This window comes from Accipiter gentilis, chromosome 22, assembly GCF_929443795.1.
Source record: "Accipiter gentilis chromosome 22, bAccGen1.1, whole genome shotgun sequence".
Lineage (NCBI taxonomy): Eukaryota > Metazoa > Chordata > Aves > Accipitriformes > Accipitridae > Astur > Astur gentilis.
In genome coordinates this window covers 18,635,952-18,662,039 of record NC_064901.1, presented here as the reverse complement: position 1 = coordinate 18,662,039, position 26,088 = coordinate 18,635,952, and the positions used below count along the sequence as shown (strand labels likewise).

The following is a 26,088-nucleotide window of genomic DNA, read 5'->3' as shown; positions in this document are numbered from 1 at the left end:
GTTCAGAAATTTATGATTCGCCCTATCTATATTAGCTTTTCAAATGACAGACTTCCCCTCTATTGTCAAGCTTAAGAAAAAAAATAGCTATTGGGAATAACTGCATTTATAAATACTATGCAATAAAGAGTTAAAGTGAGGGAGCTTTGTGAAGATGTTGACACTTTCTCATGTGAGAGAACAGGTAGTAAGAAAGTGGAAGGAGACAATGTAAGCCTTTCTACTCTTTGCCTAGCTTTTATTAAATAGTACATACAAACTTCTTTTGTGCTTCCAGTAGAGAACATTTTACCCTATTTGTCTCAAAAAAATTGCCAAACAACCCAAAACAACAGGACCTAAAAAAAACCCAAACAAAACAAAACCCCCATTAAATAGCGAGTTTCATGGAGCTTTATTTCACAAAATTTCCTCTCCCCAAAAGGACATGGAGGTAACATTTTTTTCATCTCTATCAATTAAGCATAGCAAATTTGAACTGTTTCCTAATTAAAGACTCTATGTGTGGCCTAAAGGGGATGGCAGAAGAGCTCCAGCAACTCTTGCAGAAGCAGACTGAGGTGTCATAGCCACAGCTTTTTTCTCTACCCATCCACTGAGGGTTTGCTGCTCCCACAGCACAGCTAGCAGAAGATACTATGCACTTGTGCCTCAGCTACTCTACTGTAAAGTGCCATGTTTCAGCATAAATTGCTGATACAGATGAACTAGAGCTAAGCTACCAGACCTTACAGTGGAATGAATGAAGTACAGGCACATGTTCACTTCTGCTGACATAGCTATGAGTGAAGAACCAGAAAATCTGACTCCCTATGCCCTTCTAGCAGCAGCCACCACATCAGCTCCCTAGAAGTCCAGCTGTGCTGCTGCTTGCCTGGTAATTATCAGTTGTTAAAGGTTATAAACCCAAATTAGAGCTTTTGTCATACAGTCCACAATGGGTTTCCATGTGTAAGTTATTGCAAGTGAAGCCTCTACAGCCAAGCATAGAATAAAAACAGAACACTGTTCCAAAAGCTCTTCTTCATTTGAAAAGGAGAAACAAAAAGCAATTACGTAGACAGAAATCTTCAACTTTCAAACACAGTGATCTCTGTGAAACACAGAGTACCTCTTGGCCACAGGGACCAATTGGGACAGGAAAGCCCATCATCAAATCACTTGCACAGGAGGCAGTTCTAAACAGACACTGGGAACAGAACTATCCCAGCACTGCGGACTCCCATTAAAGCCTCTTTCAAGTAAGGTAAGCAGTGCTTGCAGCCTCTGAAAAGCAATGCCATCTTCTCATAGAAGAGTGCTGACTTCTTGGTGGACAATGTTACATATGCAGGGACAAAACTTCTGCTGAAATGTCTAGTTAATATCTGCTTAACATGAGTAGTCAAGCACTTGTGGAGCACTGCAGGAGTGGGTTTGGTGACATTTGGTTTGTTTTTTGGTTTTTTGTTTTTAAATTAAATCATGCAACACATGGAAGGTAGGGGCAAATCATTTTTCCAGGCATCCACCACATTGCCGGCAATGAGATGTGCCACAACAGCAAGTGTTAGCTCTATGCAGCTGTTACCTATAGGTCAATGGCATTTAAAATAGAAAATCTTTCTTACACAGTGTTATGAATAAAATTGCACTTGATTTTGTTAAAAACTCATATCACTGTAACTTTTCCAAATATTTCCTTTCTGGCATCTTCATTTTCTTCATTAACAGGAGCTTCTCTCTAAAAACCTTTCATTCATGTTGGACACATGACATACAACAGCAGCATGCCATTATCTACCAGAAAATGGGTCTGTTGTTTCTTCAGTGCTTATTTCTATCTGTCCCCACCCTCCCCCCAAAAAGGTACAGGCAGTTCACCTCCTAAGTGTCAATTGTAACATTGAAATATAAACTCCTCAAGCAGACATTAGGAATTTTAGTTTCACAGATTAAATATTTGAAAAGTTACAGAAGGTGCTGGAATAGTACACATTTAAATTGCTTAAAAATCCAAACTTGCAGCAACTTTGTAAATTCAAATTTCCAAAAGGTTTATAATGTCCTTCTGAACTTCCACAGCAGGACGCCCTCATGACAATAAAGCATCAAACTTCCAAGGCTGAGATCAAGAAACAAATCAGCAGGATGCACTTGCTCCACCAAGCAACTTTAAGAGGCGTCTCCGCTTCCAAGAGCAAAAAAAGCTACTCCTTCATTCCATTTTGGACCTTTCAAAGTGTGTAATCATTCTTTCCTGGAAAATAAAATACCCAATGTTGTCATTTCCCCTAATAGGTTTACATTATTCAGAAATAAGGTGGTACGCTTTGCATATTCGCAACAAATGCGGACTCGTATGCATTTTAAGTCAGGAGTCCAACTTACACAGCAGAAATACTGCTTCTTTTAGAATACACATTTAGAATACACATTTGTATTCTAAGAATTTGTACCATGGTTGTCCCCACTATCCTTCCCCACCTTGTATTATTTTACTGCTGCACCGGCAAGATCAGAGATTCCAGTTCTAATATGCCAAGTCCTTAACAGCTGAGTCATGACTCCTTTGGCATGTCAGAAGATTAATTTGAACTGAAGATTTGTTTACTGACCTCATCTGAATCCAGAAGAGCTGGAAGAGCACTACAGTGGGGGGGAAAAAAAAAAAGTAGTTAGGAGAATTAGAACACCTACTGAGAGCAGCATATTATTGACAACCACTTTCAGCCTTATGTTGCACCTTAAGGTTTTTAGGGCTCAGGAGAGCAATAATGAAGACAGCCCTTTCAATTAGACAGAAATTAGAGAAAGACATACAAAAGAGGAAGAGCCAAGGAGTATCCTCAATGACCTTCAGTTTTAAAATTCCTTTTTTTCTAGGCTTCTCATTACCAACTGAACAATTTCCAAGTTGCCATGAAAGAAGTTGCATCATTCATACAGGAACGCTGCTGAACTACACCGAAGACATTTACAATATGGGACCACATTGTAAAAACACATCCCAGAAGTCAAACAAGTACACTGACACCATACCTTTTCAGCGATCGTACTTTCAAGAACAGAAAACCCTGCAGCAGACTACCTCAAAGTGCCCCTTCCTAACTTATACCAGTCTAGTCCTTGTGTTCTTAAGGAATTTCTACCATTCTTCAAAAAGTAAGTAGTAGAACTGGGAAAAACAAATTCAATTGAGAAAATGCACTTTTTCATCCCCTTGAAGCTTCACTTGATTTCTTGTCTTTAATTAACTTCAAGCAGAGTTTTGTACTTAAAGCCAGAGCCTCTGCCAAAATTACCTGTTCAGATTTGTGAACATAATTAATCTGTGAACTTCTGTTTTGCTATGAAAAATTTAGACACAGGCACTGACATTTTTAGGATGTAAGTTATTAAAAGCAGAATAGATATGGACTGCCTACAGAGCTGACTATATTGCCAGAAGCATAAAAATGACTCAGAAGACATTCCAAATAAAGTTGAGAACTAAATGACGTTATTCAGTGGTTTACATTCAGCAAGATATTCAAAGGACTTTTCAGAGCACTAAACAGAAAGAGAGCATTTGTTTGTTCTTTGTTTTCTGATTTATTTATTTAGTTTTAACTTTCATGAAGTGCAAACAAATCAGTCTGTGTTTTCACAGTTCACGACAGTGTTCCTTAAGTCAGCATGTGTTCAAGCGGCCTGAACTCTAAGTCTGACAGACTGCATAAAGCCAAGTGGAAGCATTCTAAGAAGTCAGAGGCCAACTCCAGGCTAAACTCAGTATCTGCTCATGTAAGCGCAGCATGCAAGTTATAATGCATTCTAATGTATTTGTGTTCCTGTGTCCAAGGAGCCTGCTTTTACTGTGTCTATAAAAATACTCACACATCTGTCACCGATGAAGGAACATTCTCCTCTACCCACTTCAGGTCATCCTCCTGCTACAAGTACAGAAATTAAATGGAAGACAAAAGTCAGTTTTCCCAAAATGCTGTCACATGCAAGCCTTTTTCTTCTCAGCCTATTTGACAAAAACCAATGTATTTATAATGTCGGTTGAAAAAAAACACAAAAAAACCACCAAAAAACCCCAAACAAAAAACCCACCTTCAACTTGATACCTGGATTACAGGAAACACATTCCAAGAAAAAAACCAAAAAAACCCCTACCTATAATTTACCGTCAACTCTGTGATAGTCTAATGGTGACTAGGAAAAGGAGGCCCTCAGGACACTTTGGTTATTTACACAATCTAGTTCAGTCTCCCACAAAAGAACATTATCTTTAGAAGATGTTATAGATGAAAAATTATTACAAAAAGCACAAGCTAGATTCTGCAAATGTGAGTTAAACTGCATTGTCAGGATTTCTCATTTCTGATGAACACTCTCTAATTCACAAGAACACTTGTTCTGAAGTTGGAGAACTGACCCCTTCTGATCTCCCACGTCTCCAAAATAGAAAAGCTTGAGTTTCACATTATCCTCAGATAAGTAGCATACAGTTGCAAGCAACCTTTGAGAAAAACAGTGTTAACGACAAAAATATTACTACTATTATAATTAACTCCTACAGGTTCTTTCCTTTTAAATTTATTCATGAATGCCATTAAAAGATTATGAGACATATTTTCTACCTCCTGGCTGAATGTGAAACTACCTCTGCTTATAAGCCACATGGAAAAAACGCAGATATGTTAAAAATGTTCCACCCAACTTATTTTAGGTAGGTACATACACAGTACTCCATTTGAATAATGAATCACAAATCTCAAAATTAGAAGGCAATTAATTTATTTAAAATATGGCTCAACCTCCCTCTCAGCCTGACAAACTTGTTAAAATAATGTATTACTCATTATCAGAATACAGTATTATACAGTTCTATCTATATTGGATTGTGCAGACACTCCTGAAGAACAGATTGAATTCTAAAGCTTCCATTGCACTTACAGGAAATTAGATGAAAACACTGTATTTACTTCTTTTCATAAGTACTGTGAACATATACTTGGACTCACTCCCACTCTGAAGCAAAGCAGGAAACTCACATTTATAGGCTTAACACTTCGCCTATTTTTGAGCTACTACTAGGGGGCAACCAAACAAGAGTAGATGGATCTATATCCTTCAAAGTAGGGAGGGCATACTTACAGCTTTGTTTGCTTTCACGTTCCCATTTGGTTCTTGCTTTGTACTTCTCATTTTCATTCCCTCTGAAAACAAAAGAAGGAAAAAAAGATTGGGATAACAGAACCCTAATTGTTCATAGACTGTAAGTGAAAGTGTTGGCTATTCATTCAGAATATTTCATCAAATCCAAAGAGACAGAACAAAACAGACAAGTTAATCATTAAGACAATGCTCTCCCTTTGAAAGGCTTGTAGTATTTTTTCCTGACAGGTGGAATACTTTGTTTTTCTTCAATTTTGCAATTTTACCTAGGAAATATAAATTTATTGTCTTTTTATTTAAGCCAGACATAAGCAGCATAGAACTCAAAGACATAGTTGCCCAGGGAGGCAGTGGAATCTCCATCCTTGGAGATAATCAAAAGCTATCTGGACACAGTCATGGGCAACCTGTTCTAGTGACCCTGCTTAAGCAGGGGATTTGGACAGGATGACCTCCAGACATCCCTTCCAACTTCAACCATTTTGAGACAATGCAACTCCCAAAATTTATTTTACCTACTGACTGCTGACAAGCTGCTTGATTGACTTAAAAGCTGAGAGGCAACACGCATCTCCTAGCCTGGCAGACAAGCAGATATAGCTGATTTGGCAAATGCACCTAGGGGATTACACACTCCTCCTCAGCTCCTGAACAAGTCAAACAGCACTGATATATCCCAGCAGAACTGATCTGTGGACAGACAGCAGCAGTGGGTATGTCACACTACCTTTTACACAATTTACAAACAGTAGTATTACAATAGACATAGTAGGGAGATAGCAGGCAGAAAAAGAGAGGGTTTTATAGTAAGAGGGGCGTGAGTGGAGAGAAAGATGCACCCTAGTGTCATAGAGCAGGACTCTTTCATGCATATGTAATTTCATGAATATGCAAACATATTCATCCATGTCTTTACACTGGACATTCCTGTACTAGGCCCTAATATGGAAAATGAAGAAAACTGCAGAGTTCAGAGACCAGATAATAAATGAAAATCCTTAAACTGGATTTTAAAAAAGAGAACTGCAGACTAAACCACTGCCTAGCAACAATATCCAAGGAGATCCTTGTCATCATGACTAGATCCAAACCTAACACTTGACATACTTATTAAAACAAAGTCCAGTGGACATGGTAAAGCAACCACAACAGTAGCAGTGTGTTCAGTGCCATCTGAAAACCCCAGAATTAAACAGGCAATGTAAACACTAAACATAAAGCCAATGTTTCCTCTACAACTGCATAAATCAATGGTAGCAGGGAGGCACTGACTGCTTTTACAGCAGCAATGAACTTTTTGCCAGAAAACAAGAGACCTCCCTCCACAGAATTGCCTATTCAACAGAGAAATTAGGTGGAAAAAAACTTTTCTCTTACCAAAGCTTTCCTTTAACATTGGCTCTTTCTGCTCATCATCCTCCTCCTCTTCAGACAGTGGTGAGAAAGCAAACCTTTAAGAGGGAAAGAATGAAAGCTATCTTAGATTGTTATCTCTTGCCACCCAACAGATTCATTACCCCAACATTCACATGACTTGCTTATTCTGTGCAGTTCGTTGCTTTTAAGACCCATGCTAAACTACCTAATCAAAAATTTAAGTCACTTTTTTTAAATAAGTTCATCACCAGGAACAGACTGAATTTTATCTATGTGACTTTCTACACTTAACTTTTCCTCAAGCCCCTACAGTCATTACTTAGTATCCTTATGGATCAGTATACAGCAACTAAAATCACCCACCAGCATTTCTTTGGATAAACAAGCATTCCCAAAATGCAGTATTTTTAGAAAGCAGTATGAAAAGCTGAACCTTTGGTTGTTAGCAGATGGTCTCCACAGAATCATGATGACAAAAAGGATCATTGAAAACAATAAACGCCAGATGGCATCATCCACCCATAGCTCCTGCCAGTCCTGTCAAGGAAAACAGCAGCACAAATAGAAAAAGTTGTGAAGAAAGAGACTCCATGTCCTCAGCTCTTTCCAAGGGTAAACTATAGGTATCTTACAAAGAGGGTCATTACCCACAACAGTGGGAATTTTAGCATGTGGTATATTACTCTAGACATAATCCGCAGAAAAATCTGTTCAGAATGCCCAATCTCACCTCTTACACTGTCAAATGTAAACTTATCAAGAGACAGCAATTGCAGAAAGCATTCAATACAAACTTACCGACTGACAATCCACCAGCCTGAACTTCATGGTGGTCCAGATGATAAATACAATAGATGCTGCAATATTAAAACAAACAAGCTGCTTATTACTACAAAATATGCTAATCCAAATGTACTACTAACAAGACTGTGTTTCCTAAACAAAGGGCAAAGACCCAAATAGTGAATTTTTAGAATGCAATTTATTAGTTTTGGAAAACAAGAGATTGATTTACTCCACTGACCTTATACAGTAATTTAGGCACAGACCAGTATTTTTTGTTCTCGGTTCTTCAGAGACACAAGGCATAAATCAATTATGAAGTATTTAGCCAACTCCTCATCCCTATTCACTATTCTTATATTATTTTCATCTAGTCTCCAAACCATGGTTTCATTACCAGTTGACAAATAAAGCCTACCTTGAAATAAATGAACCATCTCATCTCCTTGAATGCCTAAGCATTCAGATCTTGACCCACAAGAGTTCCAATGCTCAAACTATGCTCTCACCACAGTTTTACAAGATCAGACTTCCCTCCACTAAGGTGTTCTATGATGACTAAGAACCAGATGCTGAAAGGAATTTAATCAGACCTGTTGATTAAAAAGGAATACACTTGATTTTTTGTTTAAATAAAAAAAGCACAGTCCTTAGAAGTTTTCTGCTCATTGTATGGATAGCATGTCCAAACAGATGAGGAGCTAGGCACCTGGAAGTACCAACAGATTTATTCTTGAAGTTCCGTTCACCACTACTACAAATGGGAAGAGAATCTGAATCTGTATTCTTCCAGAATACACAGGGCAATATGTCACAATACTAAGAATACTGTTTCTCCAAGAATCACTCTGGTCTTCAGCTATCAGCTCTTCAGGCATTTTAAAAATCCCATAGTGCACAGTGATGCTGTGATTTTGGCAAAAACTATTTCTGTGAAGTTAACAGCATAGAATAACAATCTTTTCCCCCAGCAGCTTTAAGAGGGATGAAAGTGCTCTGTTAGAGGAGCTGCATAGAACTACTGATCTTATTAACATCAGGACTAATAATCCACTGCCTCTGAAGTATCAACATAATACTTGGTATAGACCCACTATGACAAATGGGTCAAGTGTAAGAAATACCAGTTACTTTGATTGTATTTACAGAAAGGTCACCAAACTCAAAAATCTCCTTTAGTGGTCAAATCAAGCCATATATGGAAATGGCAAGTGCTCTTATTTGATTAACATAGTTTTCTGCTTACCTGCTACTGCCAAGATGAGTGTGTTGGTGAAGTGCCGATACAAAGAGAGTTTCACAACATTCCTTCGAAGTTTCAGCAGTTTCATTGTTTGAGTTAAGCTGATGAATATGTATGGAAAGTCAAGGAAAGCCTTTGAAGGGACAAGCTGGACACAGATCTTATGATCAACAGCTCTCCCACCCACACACTTAGCCCTCCAAAAAGTAAGACCAGAACTCTTGTCGCACAAAGATGGTATCCAAGCATCTGTTTTGGACTATGACCCATTCCTCCAGAAAAGTGGCAGATGTACTTCTGATAAATGGAAAACCAAGCCTGAACCAGAAGGGACTTAAAAAACAATTAGGGCATACAAATATCTTCACCCTTTTGTCTGCAATTTTATTTCCATAGTAACAAAACAAGTGCTTAGGAGAGACATCACAGTAGGAGAGAACTGGGGTTGTCATGGCTGGGCAGCAAGGTATTCACATAGAGTTCTGTGATTGACTTTCACTAAGAACACTTTTTAGGGATTTTGCTATACATGGCTTTGAGTTCAGCATTTGACAGCAGTTGCTAATGTCACACAAGATTATGGTTGTTTGGGTTTAATATGTCAAGACACCAAAAAATCAACACTGCCCCATTTTGTCACCTACTTCAAGACAAGCTCAAATTTTACAGAAAGAATTCTAGGTTTGATGTTGCGAAGCAACCTTCTCCCCAAAACATAAACTAAGTCTGTTCTCCAAAGGCTACTACTACAGTACCATTGAAGTGCTACACTAGAACAAGTTAATTTCATTCTTCAACACTCAGAGACTGGTAAGACAGACTTAACTAGTCTATGTTCAGGGGCTGCTCTAACACAGGTATCTACTGGTTACCTAGTTTTCCTTGCATTGGCTGTAGCAGAAGCTTACCTGAACACTCGGTTACAGAGGTTCTTTTAACTTTACCAGGAGTAGAAAGAACATATACTTGAAGCTGATTTAAAAAAAAACAAAAAACAAAACAAAAAAGCCACCACAGTTCAGCCAAAAAGACTCCCAAAAAAAAACCCAAATTTGAAGAACAACACACCCCACCAAGTAAAATAGTGAAGGATATCCACCAGCACAGGGCAGTATCTAGGAAAGCCAGGGGAATAAAAGCCAAGGAGGCAAGATCATTCTGGGCCTGGAGACAAAGAGAGAGCCAGTAAGAACAAACTGAAAAGGAAACAAGGTACAGAAGAAGTGAGGAGGGTCAGGCTATTTTATGAAAAACCACAAATACTCCACCACAATGCTTCTGAGTTTTATTACAGAAGCAGAGGGTTTGAATGAAGAGTTTAGCCCAATGCACAGAGGGGAACTGACAAAATTGCATTGTCAGTTCTCAGTTCTCCACCAGCAAGGTGAGAAATAAGTTTTCCAAATTAAGTCAATCTAGCACTGTTAAAAGGAGCCTCTCCTGAGGCAATTACTGCAACTACGTGCTCCGGCCACCTCCATTTCAGAAAACTAGCAATCAGCTTGTTAGAGATATAGTAATTAAATCTTTTGCGCTATCCATGGACAAACTGAATGCTCTACGGGCAACCATGCGTTTGAATGAAAGTGGCAAAAATTGCCTTTGCGTGTACATCAAAAACTATCAAAGTCCCAACTGAAACCAGCAAATCACCTTTTACTTCTTTTAAGTGTAAGTCAGAAACAGTAAGCTATGAATAAGTTCGTAACATTCTGCAGTTTATAAAAGGATATCCACAAAATAATACAGGCATCAATCATGGACAGGGCCAAGTTTGCTATCAGAGCCACAGTGTCATAGAAAAACTGAAAAAGTACCAAATATATGTCATGTTAAATACCTTATCCCAAAATACCAAAAACAGAACAACAGAAATCTATATCCCGAGATGCACTTCTTAATGAAGCAAGTAGCAGCACCACTCACATGCACTTCCCCAGGTACAGCCTCCAAAATTGGGGTTTGGGTTTTTTTTGTTTTGGTTAGGTTTTCTGGGGCAGGGGGGAGGATGAGGGGGTGGGTTGACTCATGGCCAGGTGACCCAAGCTGTATATTTCTGTCTGCAACTAGCCCTGCCTAATCTGAAGTACTAGACAAAAGGGTCCAAGCAGAATTTAGTGTCTGAAACCTGATGTGCTGGTTTTGGCTGGGATAGAATCAATTTTCTTCATAGCAGCTAGTATGGGGCTATGTTTTGGATTTGTTCTGAAAACAGTGTTGATAATACCAAGATGTTTTTATTACTGCTGAGCACTGCTTACACAGAGTCAAGGTCTTTTCTGCTTCTCACACCACTCCACTAGTGAGTAGGCTGGGGAGGCACAAGAAGTTGGGAGGGGACGCAGGTGGGACAGCTGACCCCAGCTGACCAAAAGGATATTCCAGACCATATGATGTCATGCTCAGCATATAAAGCTGGGGGAAGAAGGAGGAAGGGGGGGACATTCAGAGTGATGTCATTTGTCTTCCCAAGTAACTGTTAACATGTGATGGAGCCCTACTTTCCTGGAGATGGCTGAACACCTGCCTACTGATGGGAAGTGGTAAATTAATTCCTTGTCTTGCTTTGCTTGCATGCACAGCTTTTGCTTTACCTATTAAACTGTCTTTATCTGAGCCCACGAGTTTTCTCACTTTTACCCTTCTGATTCTCTCCCCCATCCCACTGTAAGGGAGGTGAATGACCAGCTACATGGTGCTTAGTTGCCAGCTGGGGTTAAACCACAACATCTGACTAATCAGAAAACTACTAGAATTATTTCAAAAGACACAGAATTACATCCTGATAGATAAGACATCAAGCTTAAAATACTTGTCAACAACACATATCCAGTCTTAGAGTTTAACCACTCCATTGTCTCTGCTCCCTTCTTTCAGCATAGCCCTGGGCTTCTCCCTTAGCATATGAGTAAATAAAGCCAGTAGCATCTGTAGCATATGGGAAAATTCAAGTAGTTATTACTGACCCCTGTGACTCTAAGAACACCTTCCATGCCAGAAAATAATAGATAAAGGGCTCCAGCCATAACTACTTTGTGAAGAGTAACTCCAAGGCGAGGCCTGTAGGAAAAAGTGAAATTTAGATTAAGTGGGGGAGGGAAAAAAAAAGAAAAAAGTGAAATCATGTCAACTTGAGTCTAATGTAAGGCATGAAGCATGTGAATAAAAGGTCCTTGTGACAAGCCACTTCTAGATCCAGAAAGAATTTTATTATGGTGCTTGAAGCTTACTATTCATTTGGTCTTGCGGTATGATATGACTAAGGAAGAGATTGGTAACAGTCCTGTTTCCTAGTTAACCTGTTTAGCTTTTTACGACCATTTCAAGTTTCAGTCCACCTCTTCTTCACTAGTTCCCCCAGCACACCCACACTTGCTAGAAGCTTCCACTACCACACAGCATGTTTTACCACTGAATACAGCTGGGGACAGATAGGTGAGCAGCAATCTTAGTAGCAAAAGCCTCCTAAAGCTCCCCTCTCCTGTCAGTGATTCTTGACCTTCCCCATTTCTACAAGCTCCTCCTTGTCCAGAAGGCAGGCGTATAAAACTCCCATTCCAGTCTGTGGAGTATCTCAACAGTGACTCAGAAACTTACCCAACAGTGGTGCACAGAAAGGGATGGGAGAAGAGTTATCACCATATGGAACCGTATCTCTGTTGACTAGTGAAGTCTAGACCTTTACAGCACTTAACTAAAGCTCCTACCTTTTAAGTAGCGAAGTACAGGGAGATGAATACTGCCCTAAGTTATTAGAAACCAACAGTGAAAAGCCTTTTAATAGAACACCACAAACCTGTAACAGAATTACTCACTTGACTATCCCATATCCCAGGCTGACTATGATGACCAGAGTTCGAGCCAATGAGCGCTTCACAGCAGAAAGCAGTTCTGCCAGTATTACTGCTCCTTGAACTACCAAAAGCAAAGAGGAGGAAGCTGGGTTATTAAAATAAAATTTGTTTTATTAACTACTGCATGCAGTTGTAGTATGAGAGCAGACACAGTTATTTTCAGAAAGTAGGCTATTAAAGTGTATAATCTTTTTATTACCTACATCTGGAGTAAGCTTTCGAAATTATAGGTCACTTAGCATAAAAAAAGCTATTGAAAAATTTTGTATTCATAGGAAGTGGAGAGTAAATGATCCATAAAATGTTTATCCATAACATCAGCCTGGATGATCTTCCAAACAAGTCAACCAATAAAACCTTCTGTACAATGGATGTGGCCAATTAACAGAGTCATAATGAGGTTTTACTTGCAGTTTTATTTGTGTGCATCCATCCTAAAAACTCAAAAACAGTCTCCCAAAGTTTTATGTGGAGAGAATCCCTTAAAACGGATTATCAGGCTATGGGCTGAATACCAAAAGTCATCTGCAATGCTGCCATGTTAAACAGGGAGTTTCAAAGTCTCTTTCCAAGGCCAATACCAATTGTTAGAAATTACAAGATACACTTAGAAGTCCTATTTTAAACTTCAGGGCAGCACTACAGTAAATACTCTCCAGAATCTACCATTTTACATCCCTAAGACACTACACTGAGGAGTCAGAGAAAGCAACAGCATTTTAGCTTTAGAAGAACACAGATCATATTTACAATATATTGAAAAAATGCAGAAACTCTGGTTCCCAGTTCTTTGTTTTAAAACAATCCTCAAGTAATCATATACTTAATGTGCATCTGTCACCCCAATTTAGCATAAGCCATCAGTGCTATGCCCCATCAATTAAACTGCAAGCCGCAATTGCTACCTACCAGATTCCCCTGTGTAGCGGATATTCTGGAACTCTGCATAGAAAACTGCTTTCTCGAGCATTCCCAGGAAGATAACAGCACCAATCCAGAACTGGATCCTCAGGAGATCCCGCCAGTAACAGGCTGACCACGCAAGCCATAGAACCCCGAAGAATACGTACACAATACACATCACCATGAAAAACTATTACACAAAAAGAAGCAAGAAATAAGAACCTTAGACCAAGAAAAATAATTTGTTCCATTCCATTCTATCTTCTCCCTGCGTATAGCAACTTTTGAAGTTTTTATATACAAAAGTGACTAGAAACAAGCATTTCTTCATTTGTCTTCTCTGGATTCTTTTACAGTAACAGTCTAATTTCTCACTGCCAATAAACGGAATCAGAGTAATTGAATTTCTGAGCAATTACTCTCTTGAAGAACAATCTGCCAATTTATTCACAGGCAACTTTTTTAATGAAGATACCAAATGCTAGTAGCTTTCAAAAACTCAAGAGCTCAGGCAAATCATAAAGTACTAGAAACCCTGCCCCTTCTCACATATTCTTCTATTACTAACTTCATCATATATTTACAGTACTCTGCAAATAAACTTACAAGTCACCTTTACACACCATTCCACAGAACAGAGGTAAGCAACCAATGGTTGTAATCCCTCTGTTCAAATAATTTGACAACTTCTCTCAAAAGTTAATTTTCAGAAACCCCAGGTTTTGACCAAGCTTTAGGTCAGCCAAAAATCTGGAATTGAAAAAGAAACCCAGATTCTCATTTAAACATTATCATTCTGCAATATTTCCGCCCCCCCCCCCCCCCCCCAGTCCAGTGTTACTTGCTTCAGAACTTTCAGGGTACATGTCTCCTACGGTAAACAATATAGCTTGACAGTGCTACTCAGTGCTGAATTTTCTAAATGACAGCACCATACCAGAGCACGTTAAGTTTTCAAAAAGGACACTGAGATTAAGAGGCATAAGAAGGAGAGAGTAAGATATTAAATGAATAGCAGGAAGTACTTAGCCGAAGTATAGGACAGTAATAATCAAGCAGTCTCCTCTTACAGAAGGTAGATTTTTTTAAACCAAGCACGCATTGAAGTTAGCTGCACAATCCATTGAAGCCTTCACAAACCGAAAATACCTTGCTTAGTAGAACAGCCTACTGATCCTTACAGATTTTCACATCTGACTAATCCATGCAGTTCAAATGGTAAGGACCTAGGCATGCTCCATTACAGAAACATTTAGACAGAGACCTTTTTCTGGACCTGCCACATGAGGACATTCACACTAGTGAATTACATGTCAATAGAGCTGCTGGAGGCTTTTTACTTCTGCAGGAAGTAAAACATCTGTTTCAGAAATGCCATGAGACTTTTCCTACTTACATGCTACTCTTGCCAATACAGTCAGGCTAGAGTCCTTACTTGTTACTGATCCCCAGCTAAAGTCAGTCTATACTACATAAATATTTAAGTTCTTTTATTTTCTTAGCCTCCTCCACAGAGGCAACTAGCAACCAAGTCAACAATTCCTTTGAATAAAAAGGGGATTAGCTCTTTGTAGTTCAATTATGCTTTCACTGTTAGGCAGTATTAAAGACCTCCTCATGGGGTGGAAGACAGCTGGTGGAGGAAGGAAGATTAAGCTGTAAAAGAACAAAGCAAGCGGTGACAAATGAAAGGGTAGATGTAAACAAAAGCATAGAATAGCAAATTTCTAAGACATGAGCTAAGGAGAAAAACAGTGTCAGCAGAACTGCTCAGTGTAGAGCTAACGATACCGATAACTTCCAGAACTACAAATTGACAGGCATCAAGTCAAACAATCCAGAGACGGACAGCATTAGCAGCATATGCAAACACCTGAACTCTATGTCTGTTTTCTTTACCCTGTATTTAGTACCAAAAAACCCCAACAAAACCCCAAACTAAAGAACATACTCTGCTAAATTATTTTTTCTGAGACACTGTCTCTGTGTTTCTTAAAGTATGGAAGGAGAATATTTGAGATTCAAGTCAACTGACTACTTTATACATCAAAGAAAAGCTATTTTACTTACAATCATCAGAGGATAGTCTGCAAGTGAGAGATACTCATATGGCCCCTTCAGTTCTACTGTCACTGTCAAAAGACAATCCAATAACCAAATTGAACAAGAACCAAAAGGAGGAAGCCAGGATAAAACTTAACTGATTTTTATTCAAGCGTAAAGGAATTCTAAATCTTCACATAGCTTTTAAATCTAACTTGCACTTTAATCAAAGAAAGTTAAGACTCATAACACACTCAGCTAAAAGCATGCAATTAAAATTACATGCTCCATTACCAAGTAACCCATGGCAGTACTTAAAGTAACTTGTGCTGGAGATTCATGTGTAACAGGAAAGTTCAGAAACACACATAAGTTAACTTTTTAAGGGGATTTTCAAACTTCTCTGCGGTTTGGATAGGTTATCAATGCACTGTTAGATATACTATGTATAACTTCAAGGTGACAATTATGATCTTGGTATTCTATAGGACTTGAGCTTATTAATATAAATAGATTACTGCATCAGTCTGGACATTTTTGAAACACAGGACCAAGCCTCAAAATTTAACTGCTTGGGATTCTTCACTTCCATCATTAAACTGACAGACCAACAGCCTTAGGATCTTCAAGACACTAAAAACCACCTATTTTCTTATGATAAGAAAGAGTTGTAGTAGGTAATATTTACATCTATGTGAAGTGAAAGATAGGGTCTTATGAAATTGAACCATACAGTATATATTAAAAGTACCTCAGGATATACTCGAGTGGTATATATAAAAATGGCACTGTATTTTTAGCTTACTGTATAAACAGCTATCTTACTTGTAAAGGGCTTGTTTTGATCAGGGGAAGGTGGTGTTTTCTCCGTTCTTTTAACTTTGGTAGTAGAATCCTTTCCAGTTGTAATTCCAATTTGCACAATAAATATATATGGCCCATCTCGCCAAGTTTTGATAACAGCATTCATTGCCTGAAAATAAAATGTCTACATGTAGACAGTGCATAGTCAAGAAGACACGAAAAAGACAGAAGTCGACTCACCATGCATGGGTAGTATCTTCCATATGAAAGCAAAGTTTTTCTCTTCCCAGACCTAAACTTGTTAATGAATATTTGATATGTAAATTTGAATGCTATTTATTAGACATAATACTTAAAGTTTAGTTGTTTGAATCCAGAAGAATCCTCAAAGACCTGGGAGGTGATCAGGGCTTATTTGCAAATTTAATACTCGCTTACTGCAAGAGCCATCTCAAAGGTATGGCAAAAACTACAAACAATTCAGCAAAGCCTCCTATTCCTTGTTTTCAGTCTAGAAAAGTTAGGACCATCACTGAGATACTTCTTTCCTCCTGAAATCAATTGTTTGGCAACAGCACGGCTACATATAACTCAGCTCCCTGGTGAGAGCTGAATTTTATAGTGCAAGGCAGAAAAGGTAGCTGAGAAGTAAAAAATTTCCATAGTAGTCATTTCCTGTGGAAACTACTGCTGTCCCTGGAACAGCTCTCATACCTATAAGACTCAAATCCTGCCGATGAACTAACAGAGGAAGCTTGCCCAGATAAATATTTGCACCATAAAACAAATCAGAGATTTGAGTTCCAGCATACAAAACTGTTAATTCCACGACTGAAGAAGTTCTAGCCATCTCAGAAACTGCAATATTTAGCAAGAGTTTTAAGGTTAAAACTAAGACTATCTACACGTATGCCACTCACATGACCACTGCAGAACTACCACAAAGACTTGTTTTTATAACTGTCTCTCCAAGAGAATTTCAGTATTAAGAACATGCATTTCTTTTAAGAAACCTTCTGACTACAAGATCTAAAGCCAATAGAATTTTGTGTATCAAGAAATATTACAAATTGACTGACTGAAATTAAAAGACTTAGTTAAAAACATAGTAAACTTAAAAGAAAATGGATATATATTTTTATACATCAATTTTGCCTTTAAAATATCGCCATCTCTTGCTGCATTGATTCCTTATTTCACAATTGCACACACAGCTTTAGCTTTAAGGTAGATGGCCCTTAAGTACACAGGCAGTTAAATGTATTTTCTTTCTTGGCATCCAGGACATTTAATTTGAAGTTATTTTGACAATCGTTCCTGGTTAGGGCTTGAACTTAACATATATAACAGATTTGAAAATCAAAAAGTATCACTCAACTTGTTAGGTACAACTTTTTGAAAGACTGACTAGTTAAAGATGAAACCAAATGTAATCTCTAAGTATTAGCCACCGCTTAATACAGATCATATCAATGATTACTTTAAAGTACTATGAAAAAATAAATTTATTTTTTAATTTATACCATCAGTTTGAATGGTATGAGTTCTATATTTCACATACAGAAGCAGCGGTTACTCTGTTTCTGTTAATGTGCTTTCTGGTTTTCCACACAGTGCTACCTAGTTTCAAGCTAAAAAAAAATAAAAATCCAGGTGTCAAAAAAACAGAGAATTGCACCATTCCTGTAAATGCTACCAGTAATTTCTTATACAAAGAAATATAAATTAAAAAAAAAAAACCAACAAATGAAGACTGCTGAATTCCAAGCCATGCTTAAATTCAATATACATACAGTTTTATCTGCCACCATTGTATGATTTCCTCCACTCTCCTTCTTATCTTTCAAGCCCTTAAAGAAAAACAGAAAAATGGATAAATCAATATGCCATAACTACCTCTCCCATGCCTACACTCACTCATTAGAAGGCAAAAAATTACCTCTTGTTTCTCAGGTGACAGAGGCTCGGGATGAACAAATTCTTTATAGAAAATCTGCAAGATATAAGAAAGGTACAGCATTTAGAGGCACTTTTTATTAACATAACATTACCAGAACAGCTTCCAGTAAACTTGATCATAAGGAAGGATTCTCTGAACAGCTGTACTAAAGAGCTTTCATTTTTCTAAATCAAACAACTGTCCATTTGTAGAAGGAGTCTTGAATACTTAGATTAATACAAGTGGGTACATATCAGAGATCCAGATTTTGCCAACTGTCCCAAACTATGGTGACTTGAAGTCTACTGAAACTGCCACACCACAAGAAAAAAAAAAAGCTGAACAATCAAAAGGAGAAATTTCGGTTAAACTTCAGAAATTAGTAATGGAAAGGAATATCTTTTGTTAAAATTTCAGCAGACTTTTCAAAGGAATTGTAGGAAAATTCGAAGTCTTTTAAAACCCCAGTTTTACCAACCTGAACATTCAGTTAAGATGCCCAAGTTCACATTACACAGCTAAACCCATAAGATCTCTTCTATAAAACCAAGTAAAAGTAGAACTGACACTTGTCATATTATTAAACATGAAAATCAGGCAGCATACAGATTATTTTTTTAAAAAACCTTTCAAGCCATCTTTGCATATCAAAGGAATTAGAGGCGTGCAAACAGATGATTAAAAACCCTTTTCAAGTCACCTTTAGGCATGTCTTTTTTCTTAAAAAAAACCCAACCAACCAAACAAACAAAAAAACCAAATCAACACCCCCCACTTCCCATCCCCCATGCACCCCCTGCCAACACTAGGTTCAATAGTTACAAGACATTTCTCTATCCACAACCCTTTGTCTAAATCAGGAATAGCTGCATACAGATGCAACACTGCACGATTTGTCTTGACTTGTTAAGTAAGTATACCATTAAAAAAAGACAGCATGTTATATTGATATTGTCATTAGTATGATTGCACAGCTTCACCTGGTGATATACAGCTACTATAGAGCCTATGTTCGCACTTTACTTCCACATGCTGTTTTGCATTGTCTTCTCTCTTCCTAATTTAATTCGGTTCAAACACATTTTAGCACTACTTATTTTTCATCTTTAACCTGCTATCAGTGCTTAAGTAACCCACTTCTCAACACTCTTTCATTTCCATTATTATAAATGGACATTATCTGAGCAGAAAGTGCCAGTCCTTTATTGACCCAAATTTAGTGGGAGCTTCACTCTGCCGACAGAGATTCACACTTCTACTCAACAGTCAACTAGCAGTAGCCTTCTGTAAGTGAAACAAATTCAGACTACAGAACTACAAACAAAAAGAAGCACTGCATTTTACAGCGGTCTGGGGTTTTTTTTCCCCCTCCATGCTGGGCCAGATGTTGAATAGCAAGCTAAGTAAAGAAATCTTGATTGCAGTTGGCTTGTCATAAACAGATAAAAACGAGTACCTTCCAAGGTACAGCGATACTGACATAGGATGCTAGCACATTTAACAGGAACTACCACCTTCTCTGTATATTTTATGAGAGAACAGAGCAAACTGTGAAGTTTCTACCCATACCTGAGGCCTGAAGAGCTCAGAGCAATTTGGAAAGAGGAGAGAAGACGTGGCATAGTATCCTGACCAACCCGGATGCTCTTCAGACGTAGCCCCAAAATAGTACTCTGCCTGTTCATCCTGCCAAACATAGAAGAGAACTTCAGTTAGCATCCAATATATCAAATGGTTTATCTCAGTAGGCAGCTGCAAGACCTGGAGAGCACCATAACTTCCCCCCATAACTTGCACACACTCTTGAACAGAATTTAATAGGATAAAGGCCATCAAGACCACAAAAGACTATAAAAATGAGGGCCAAAAAATGGGGGCCAAAAAAACCCAACCCACCCATACAGACTTTGGGTAAGAATCAATACCTAATAAATAAATCCTAGTATTCCAGAAGGGGAGGTGCAGCAGCCAGCATAAACTTTAGTCTACACAAATGAACTGTACATCATTATATGAAAAATTAAAGACCTCAGTACTGTGTTAGGTTAGTAGTTACAACTGTCATAACTCATATTTTAAGTAAACATGGAAAAGGTGTTACAGTATAAACCACAGTTGTGTTCTACCACATTTGATAGAAGCACTATACATTTTGTATAAATTGCTAATATCTGCAATGTGCATCCATAAAGAACACAATTTAGACTAAACTTGAAAATACTAATTTTTTTTCTATTTTCTCTCATTAAGCGTTGTTGTAAATAATGTTTTCATCTACCATAAACTCACACACTTCAGTTTAGATTCAATGCACTTATTTAAGCTTTTGGGTTTAGAAGAATTCTGACAAACACTTCCACCTTACCCAAAACCCAGAAAAGTCAGTAATTTCAGCAAGCTATGGATCAAATCCTTTCCATTCCATTCCCAATGATCCAGAAATTTGTTATCTTCCAATGGAGGAGTGCGTCTTTTAGGCCCAAAGAGCAAGAAGGGTGCATGCGAGACATCTCCAATGCCCTCACCCACATATCTGCTTATCCTTAAAAATCACAACCCATGCTTTTCCACACAGTTCTTACCCCAAAGTTGAAGACTTCATTGTAGCAGTCAGAATATCTTAAGTACCAAGTAACATTGTAACTCTGGGAGGGCTCACAAGCTTTTTCATCCCCTTCAACTAAAAAAAACAGGTAAGAGCATATAAGGCACCTTCTACCTGACACGCTTTTCCTCCCATTCTGTGCCAAACTACCATAATTAAATTTATTTCAAACATGAAGCTGAAAGCAAAGCAATAGAAAAACATTTTCCTCAAGTAATCCATTACTATTCAGTGAAAGAAAGAAGCATGTGGAAAACAGAATTCCACTATAACATTACACAATTCTATTAAAGAGATGAAGATCATTTGGAAACTTCTTGTTCTCAAGACAATCAGAGACGTTTCAGCAACTGCAAATACCAAACAAGAGTAAAGCAGTGACTCCCAGCGATTACAATACACAAAAGGAGTTCCCTCTCCAAGACACATGGGGGACATAGCCGGTAGAGAGCACTAGGAACAGGTTAATACTAAGGGCAACTTGCACAGATAATTTAAATATACCAATACCATCACCAAGAAAATAAATAAAAAGGTTAAGATTTTTGCAAGTCAACATCTACCGCTCCACTCCCAAAAGACAAACAAGCCATCTACACATTAGCTCACTGTCAAAGCTGTAATGCTACCTAAAACAGCAGTAAGACAACTTTCCACTTTGATTTATTAGAGAATAACATGCACGAAAAATGAAACACAAGACTTCCCCTTCCTCCCAACTCAGGAAAGATTGTGTGATTTTTGTGTTTCAAATCTCATTCTGAAACTAAAGCCTGATGAAGAGAATTTGACATTAAGAAGGTAAGCTTCACCGATAAACAGAATGAGCAGTAATTATTCAGAGTCTTGGAAGAGCCTTTTATGGCTCTTTAGATTATATAAACAAGATTATGTTTGGGTTTTGCCAGTCAACAGACAGCAAAAGTCTTTCGAGTTGACAGCATGTTTCTAGTGGCTAAGAAGTCCCCACACCTTTACAAGTGACATTCATCTCAGAGTAGACACCCCCAAATTAGTTACATGTACAAAGCTTTTAATGAATGTTTCTGTATTGACCACTGCAGGTAAAAAATGCAATTAGAAAAAAAGACCCTGCCATGGAGTCTTAACTGACTAATCCCAGTTTAAACCATGTGACTACTAAAGCAAGTACACGTAGAGCTAAAAACTCAACAACTGAGTCTCTAATACCAAAGATTTTAAAAAACCGCAGAAGATTGGAATGCAGTCACTGAAAAATAAAAGTTTCCTTATGACACCTTCCGGTAAGCATGAGAACAAAGCATACGTTCTCCATGTAGCCCTAGATGTTACAGAGGGCACAACAAAGAAATTAAGATGCAAAAGAAGCACTGCAGTGACATGGGTAGATGGCAAATCCTTAGAAGACAAAGAGTCTTCTGATAAAATTGATCAAATGAGGAACATCTCAAAGGAGTGCTACCAAAAAATAGGAGGGATTCAAAAAAAACCTTTTAATATTAAAAATAACCAAAATTATTGAAATGCTATGTTCAGCAGTAACACCAACTAAAGGTAAAACATGTCATCACTAGAACAATCCACCAATATCTACAACCATCAGAGCTACAGAAACCTTGAAAAGGAAGTACTCTAAAAGACAGAAAAGGCACCCATGGCATTTACTGAATTCAGCAACATGGAAATCTAAGTTCCTTAGCCTTCAAACAATACCAGCAACATTCAACTCAAATGCAGTCTTTGTACTCGTTTACAAAGAGCAGGCTTTCTAGCATGATCCTAGACAGGAAACCAGATGCCTTCTAGAATAGCACTTAAGTCGTGGATAAAAATAAATTCATAATTGACAATAGTAAACACCAGTGGCAGTCTTCCCAGTCAGAAGCAGAAAGCATCAGACACCAATACACCACACACAAAAAAAAAAAACCAAAAAAAACAAAACAAAAACCAAGAAGGGGAAAGAAAAAGGAAGAGGAGGTAGAGGAGGAGATGCAGGCGCTCACCAAAACATGAACAACCCATGAGCAATCATGTTTGGCAAGAAGGGACACGTTGTCCACACAAACATCACAGAACAGAGGGAAGAGGCAACAGACAGCAAACAAAAGAGAGGCCAGTTTCCACATGGACACTGGCAGATAAGAAACAGTATGTAAAGTTGAAGCTTCCCAGTATCAGATGCAATTTAAGTATCACCTAGGCTAAGAAACTGAAATTAAGTTCCTAGCCTTTGCTCCTTCCTCTTTCAGTGATTCGTTATCTAAATTCATGTAAATCTTTTAATCACACTGGTATGTAAAAACAGGTGTCTTCACAAAAGACTTTTAAGGCTTGATGCCTGTTTTAAGGCTGACAGCACAGTGTAGTTGAAGTCCACATCAGAAGCTAGGGAATTGAATTCTTACTGCCAGATCTGCCACAAACCTGTCTTGTAAAAAACATACTTTATTTTCTCCATGCCTTAGTTCCTTCCTTCTCTTGGTTATTTCAGCTGTAAATCTCATGATTAGACTTACGACACACTTCACTGCGGGGACCCATATCTTGGATGCCACGTTAGTACAAGCACACTATTTCTATTAAACTTTAGACAAGAAAGCCTAACACCTACCAAAGCTCCAAATGCCCTTTCAGACCCCTCCTCCTTTTCCCCAAGCATCAGATTTCTACATTTTGATCCTGCAGCTGCACACTTGCAATTGTCTTGCTGCAAGACACAAAACTCAGCATTTGAGCTACATTTGACAAGTGGAAAAACCTTAACCCTGACACGATGGACTTTCACTAATAAACACTCTAATACTAGCCTCCTATTTCAGATTCATGTGGAATTAATGGAGGCACTTGAACTAACTCCCTTTCAAAAAACTGTCCCAAGAAGAGCAGGTACCCAAAATTAAACCTGTAAATCAATAAGGTAAGTACTAAACATAATAGAGCACAGCAATATTGCAATTTCATCGAGAAGCATCAGCCAATCCTCAAGATAGCTTAATTTTCTCAGTTAAAAAACCAAGCACAATCACTGCAGAAACTAAGTCTTGATGTGACAAAGATACAGATCCCACTAATTGTCTCTAAAGGTACTTTTATTTCCTCATTTGACACAAGTGCACAAGGCCATTCACAGGCACTGTACCTGGATAACCACCCAATTAGCAGCTGGAGGTCAAACAGCTTCCCCCTTCAGGGTAAGAACCAGTGCAAACAACCCCTTAAAGTGCTCAAAATACACGGAAAAGATTTCAAGCCTTTCTGAATCAGCTAGTCACTTCCACAAGTCACCTATGTCATCCCATTGCTATCTAAATGCTGTCCTCATGTTCACAGATAAGAGGATATTTTACAGAAATTCTCCTTTGAGCAGTAACCTACATAACCCATAGCCCTGGCCAGATCAGCAAGGAGTGATAAACAGAAAGAACAAACGGGAAAGCTGCAAACATGTTTGCTCTGTAGCACAGTCACACAGTGATCAGGAGAAGAAAACAGGTCTCAGGAGAGCTCTGCCACAGTGTGCAATGACATCCCCTTACCACTCCCAGAAGCACCCAGCTAAACGGGACCAGGGCCTCAAAAAGCACTGCCGCTTGCACACTGGCATCAGTCACCCTGCAATACAAATAGCCACTGCCCCACTCGGCACCAGATCTCCCAGCTGGAGGAATTTAGCATATCTTAAATAGGGAAAGCACACCTCACAGTAGGGCTCAGCACATCCCACACTTGATTACCTGCTATCTGAAACGAAGTGGTGCTCACATTGCCCATCTTTCCCTCTCCACAGATGGCCTGAACAGAACAATTCATTTCTGCTACAGCCTAAACAGATCACAATTGGGAAGCTGCAAGCCTGTTAACACACCCAACAATATCAGAGCTATGGCTTTCATCCAGTACTAGATTAGCTGTCACTGCAAACAGTGAAGTTAAACACTTGATGGTGTTTTGAGTCCCAAATGTTAAAGTAGGGGGGATGTCAAACAGCAGAGAGAACAGGTTACTATCTCATAACCACTTACATCTCAGGAAAATGGTGGTGTTGCTGAAGAGTATCTTCCCAAAGTTAAACTTCTTCCCCTGCAAAGGCATAAAAAAAGGAAAAGATATTAGTGGGCGTAAGGTCACCAAGCTTAAGTAAACACCATCTTCCTCTCCGAGTTTTAAGTCCACACAGCAATGAAAGTGAATGCCAAATCAGGAGCCAGCCTTACTGGATTTTCCAGTCATGCTTCACCACCCCTTCAACCTACGCTTAAAGATGGCTTGAGACGCTTGGGGCTTTTTGTTCTGCAAAACTGAATCAACTTCATCGACATTTGTTGAAATGATTGGCACTTTCTTGCTGATGAGAAGGTCTGAACTATCCAACAAAAAAAAAAAAATTTGTTCTAAGAATCCACAAGAGTGTTGACCGTGATCCTTTAATTTTGTTCCCGCAGCTCAAGAGGAAGTGTGCATTACCCCCTTCCACAGCCTGGCAAAGGCAAGCTTAACGCGAGGCAAAACAGCTTTTTTGCTTTCCTCCACGCAACTTCTAACACCCGCGGTATAACAGAAGCGCTGGGAATCCCCTCACCTTCCCAGCGCCCCGCGTCTCTCTCGGTTCGCTGTTTCAGGGGCCCAGCTTTCCCGACGCCGGGCCACAGGGCAGCCCGACGGCGGGGGGCCGCCAGCCCAGCCGCAGCGGGTGAGGGGGCCAGCGGGGCGCCCTCTCCCCGCACAGGCCCCACCGAGGCCGGGCCCCAGCCGTGGAAGCCGTCCTCCCTCCCCACGGACCTCACAGGGGCCACGCTCCCTCCGCCGCCCACCCAGACCGTTTCCCGCAACAGCCTTCTCTCCACTGTCGCCACCGCCGACCTGCCGAAAGGGGCTCAGGCCTGGCAGAGGGCCCCGGCAGCGGGGCGGGAGACGGGCCCGGCGCCCTCCTACCAGCGCCGGGTGCGGTCAGGCTCCACACAGGCGCGGCCCGAGCAGGGACGGCCCCGGCCGGTCGGCAGAACGGCCGACGGGACGGGCCGCAGCCCTCCCGCGGCGTCTTCTCCCCTCTCCCTCCACCAGCAAGGAGGACGAGCAGAGCGGCAGCGGCCTCCCACCCCCGCCGCGCACACGTACGCTCCGACCGCCGCCACAGCCCCGGCCGGCCTCTCTCCTTCCCTCCCTCCCTCCCCGCACTCACCATGAGCACTGGGAGCCGCCATTTGGAACGCTGCCCAGCGCCCGCCGCGCCCGCCAGCAGCAGCACCGCCAGCAGCCGCAGCAGGACGGCCTCGGGCCGCCACCCCCCGGAACGCGGCACCGCCGCCGCCATCCCGCCGCACGGAGGCCACCACCGTCTTGGCCGCGCCTCTTCCGCTCCCCGCGGGGAGGAACGCGGCCGTCGTGAGGCGGAGCCGTTCCCCGG

The 26,088-nt window shown here is 39.8% G+C and overlaps 1 protein-coding gene across 3 annotated transcripts; it reads right to left on the bottom strand.

The window, feature by feature from the left end:
- Positions 1–370: 370 nt before the first annotated feature.
- On the bottom strand, positions 371–26,047 carry TMEM87A (transmembrane protein 87A). Of its 3 annotated transcripts, none has more exons than XM_049825038.1 (20): positions 25,864–26,046; positions 24,707–24,764; positions 20,677–20,774; positions 19,664–19,780; positions 18,095–18,148; positions 17,949–18,005; positions 16,177–16,324; positions 15,379–15,440; positions 13,315–13,498; positions 12,367–12,466; positions 11,518–11,611; positions 10,285–10,356; positions 8,555–8,663; positions 7,324–7,382; positions 6,959–7,062; positions 6,526–6,599; positions 5,128–5,189; positions 3,859–3,914; positions 2,598–2,628; positions 371–2,239 (listed from the first exon to the last, which is right to left on the bottom strand). In XM_049825038.1, the coding sequence occupies exons 1-20, from the start codon at positions 25,993–25,995 to the stop codon at positions 2,198–2,200; spliced, it is 1,713 nt and encodes a 570-aa protein (XP_049680995.1). In that variant the 5' UTR covers positions 25,996–26,046; the 3' UTR covers positions 371–2,197. The 3 variants fall into 3 exon arrangements, with proteins under 3 accessions (XP_049680995.1, XP_049680996.1, XP_049680997.1); XM_049825039.1 differs by lacking the exon at positions 10,285–10,356 and adding an exon at positions 9,647–9,715 and having other exon boundaries at positions 25,864–26,045; XM_049825040.1 differs by lacking the exons at positions 371–2,239; positions 2,598–2,628; positions 3,859–3,914 and adding an exon at positions 3,922–4,489 and having other exon boundaries at positions 25,864–26,047.
- Between the last annotated feature and the right edge of the window lie 41 nt (positions 26,048–26,088).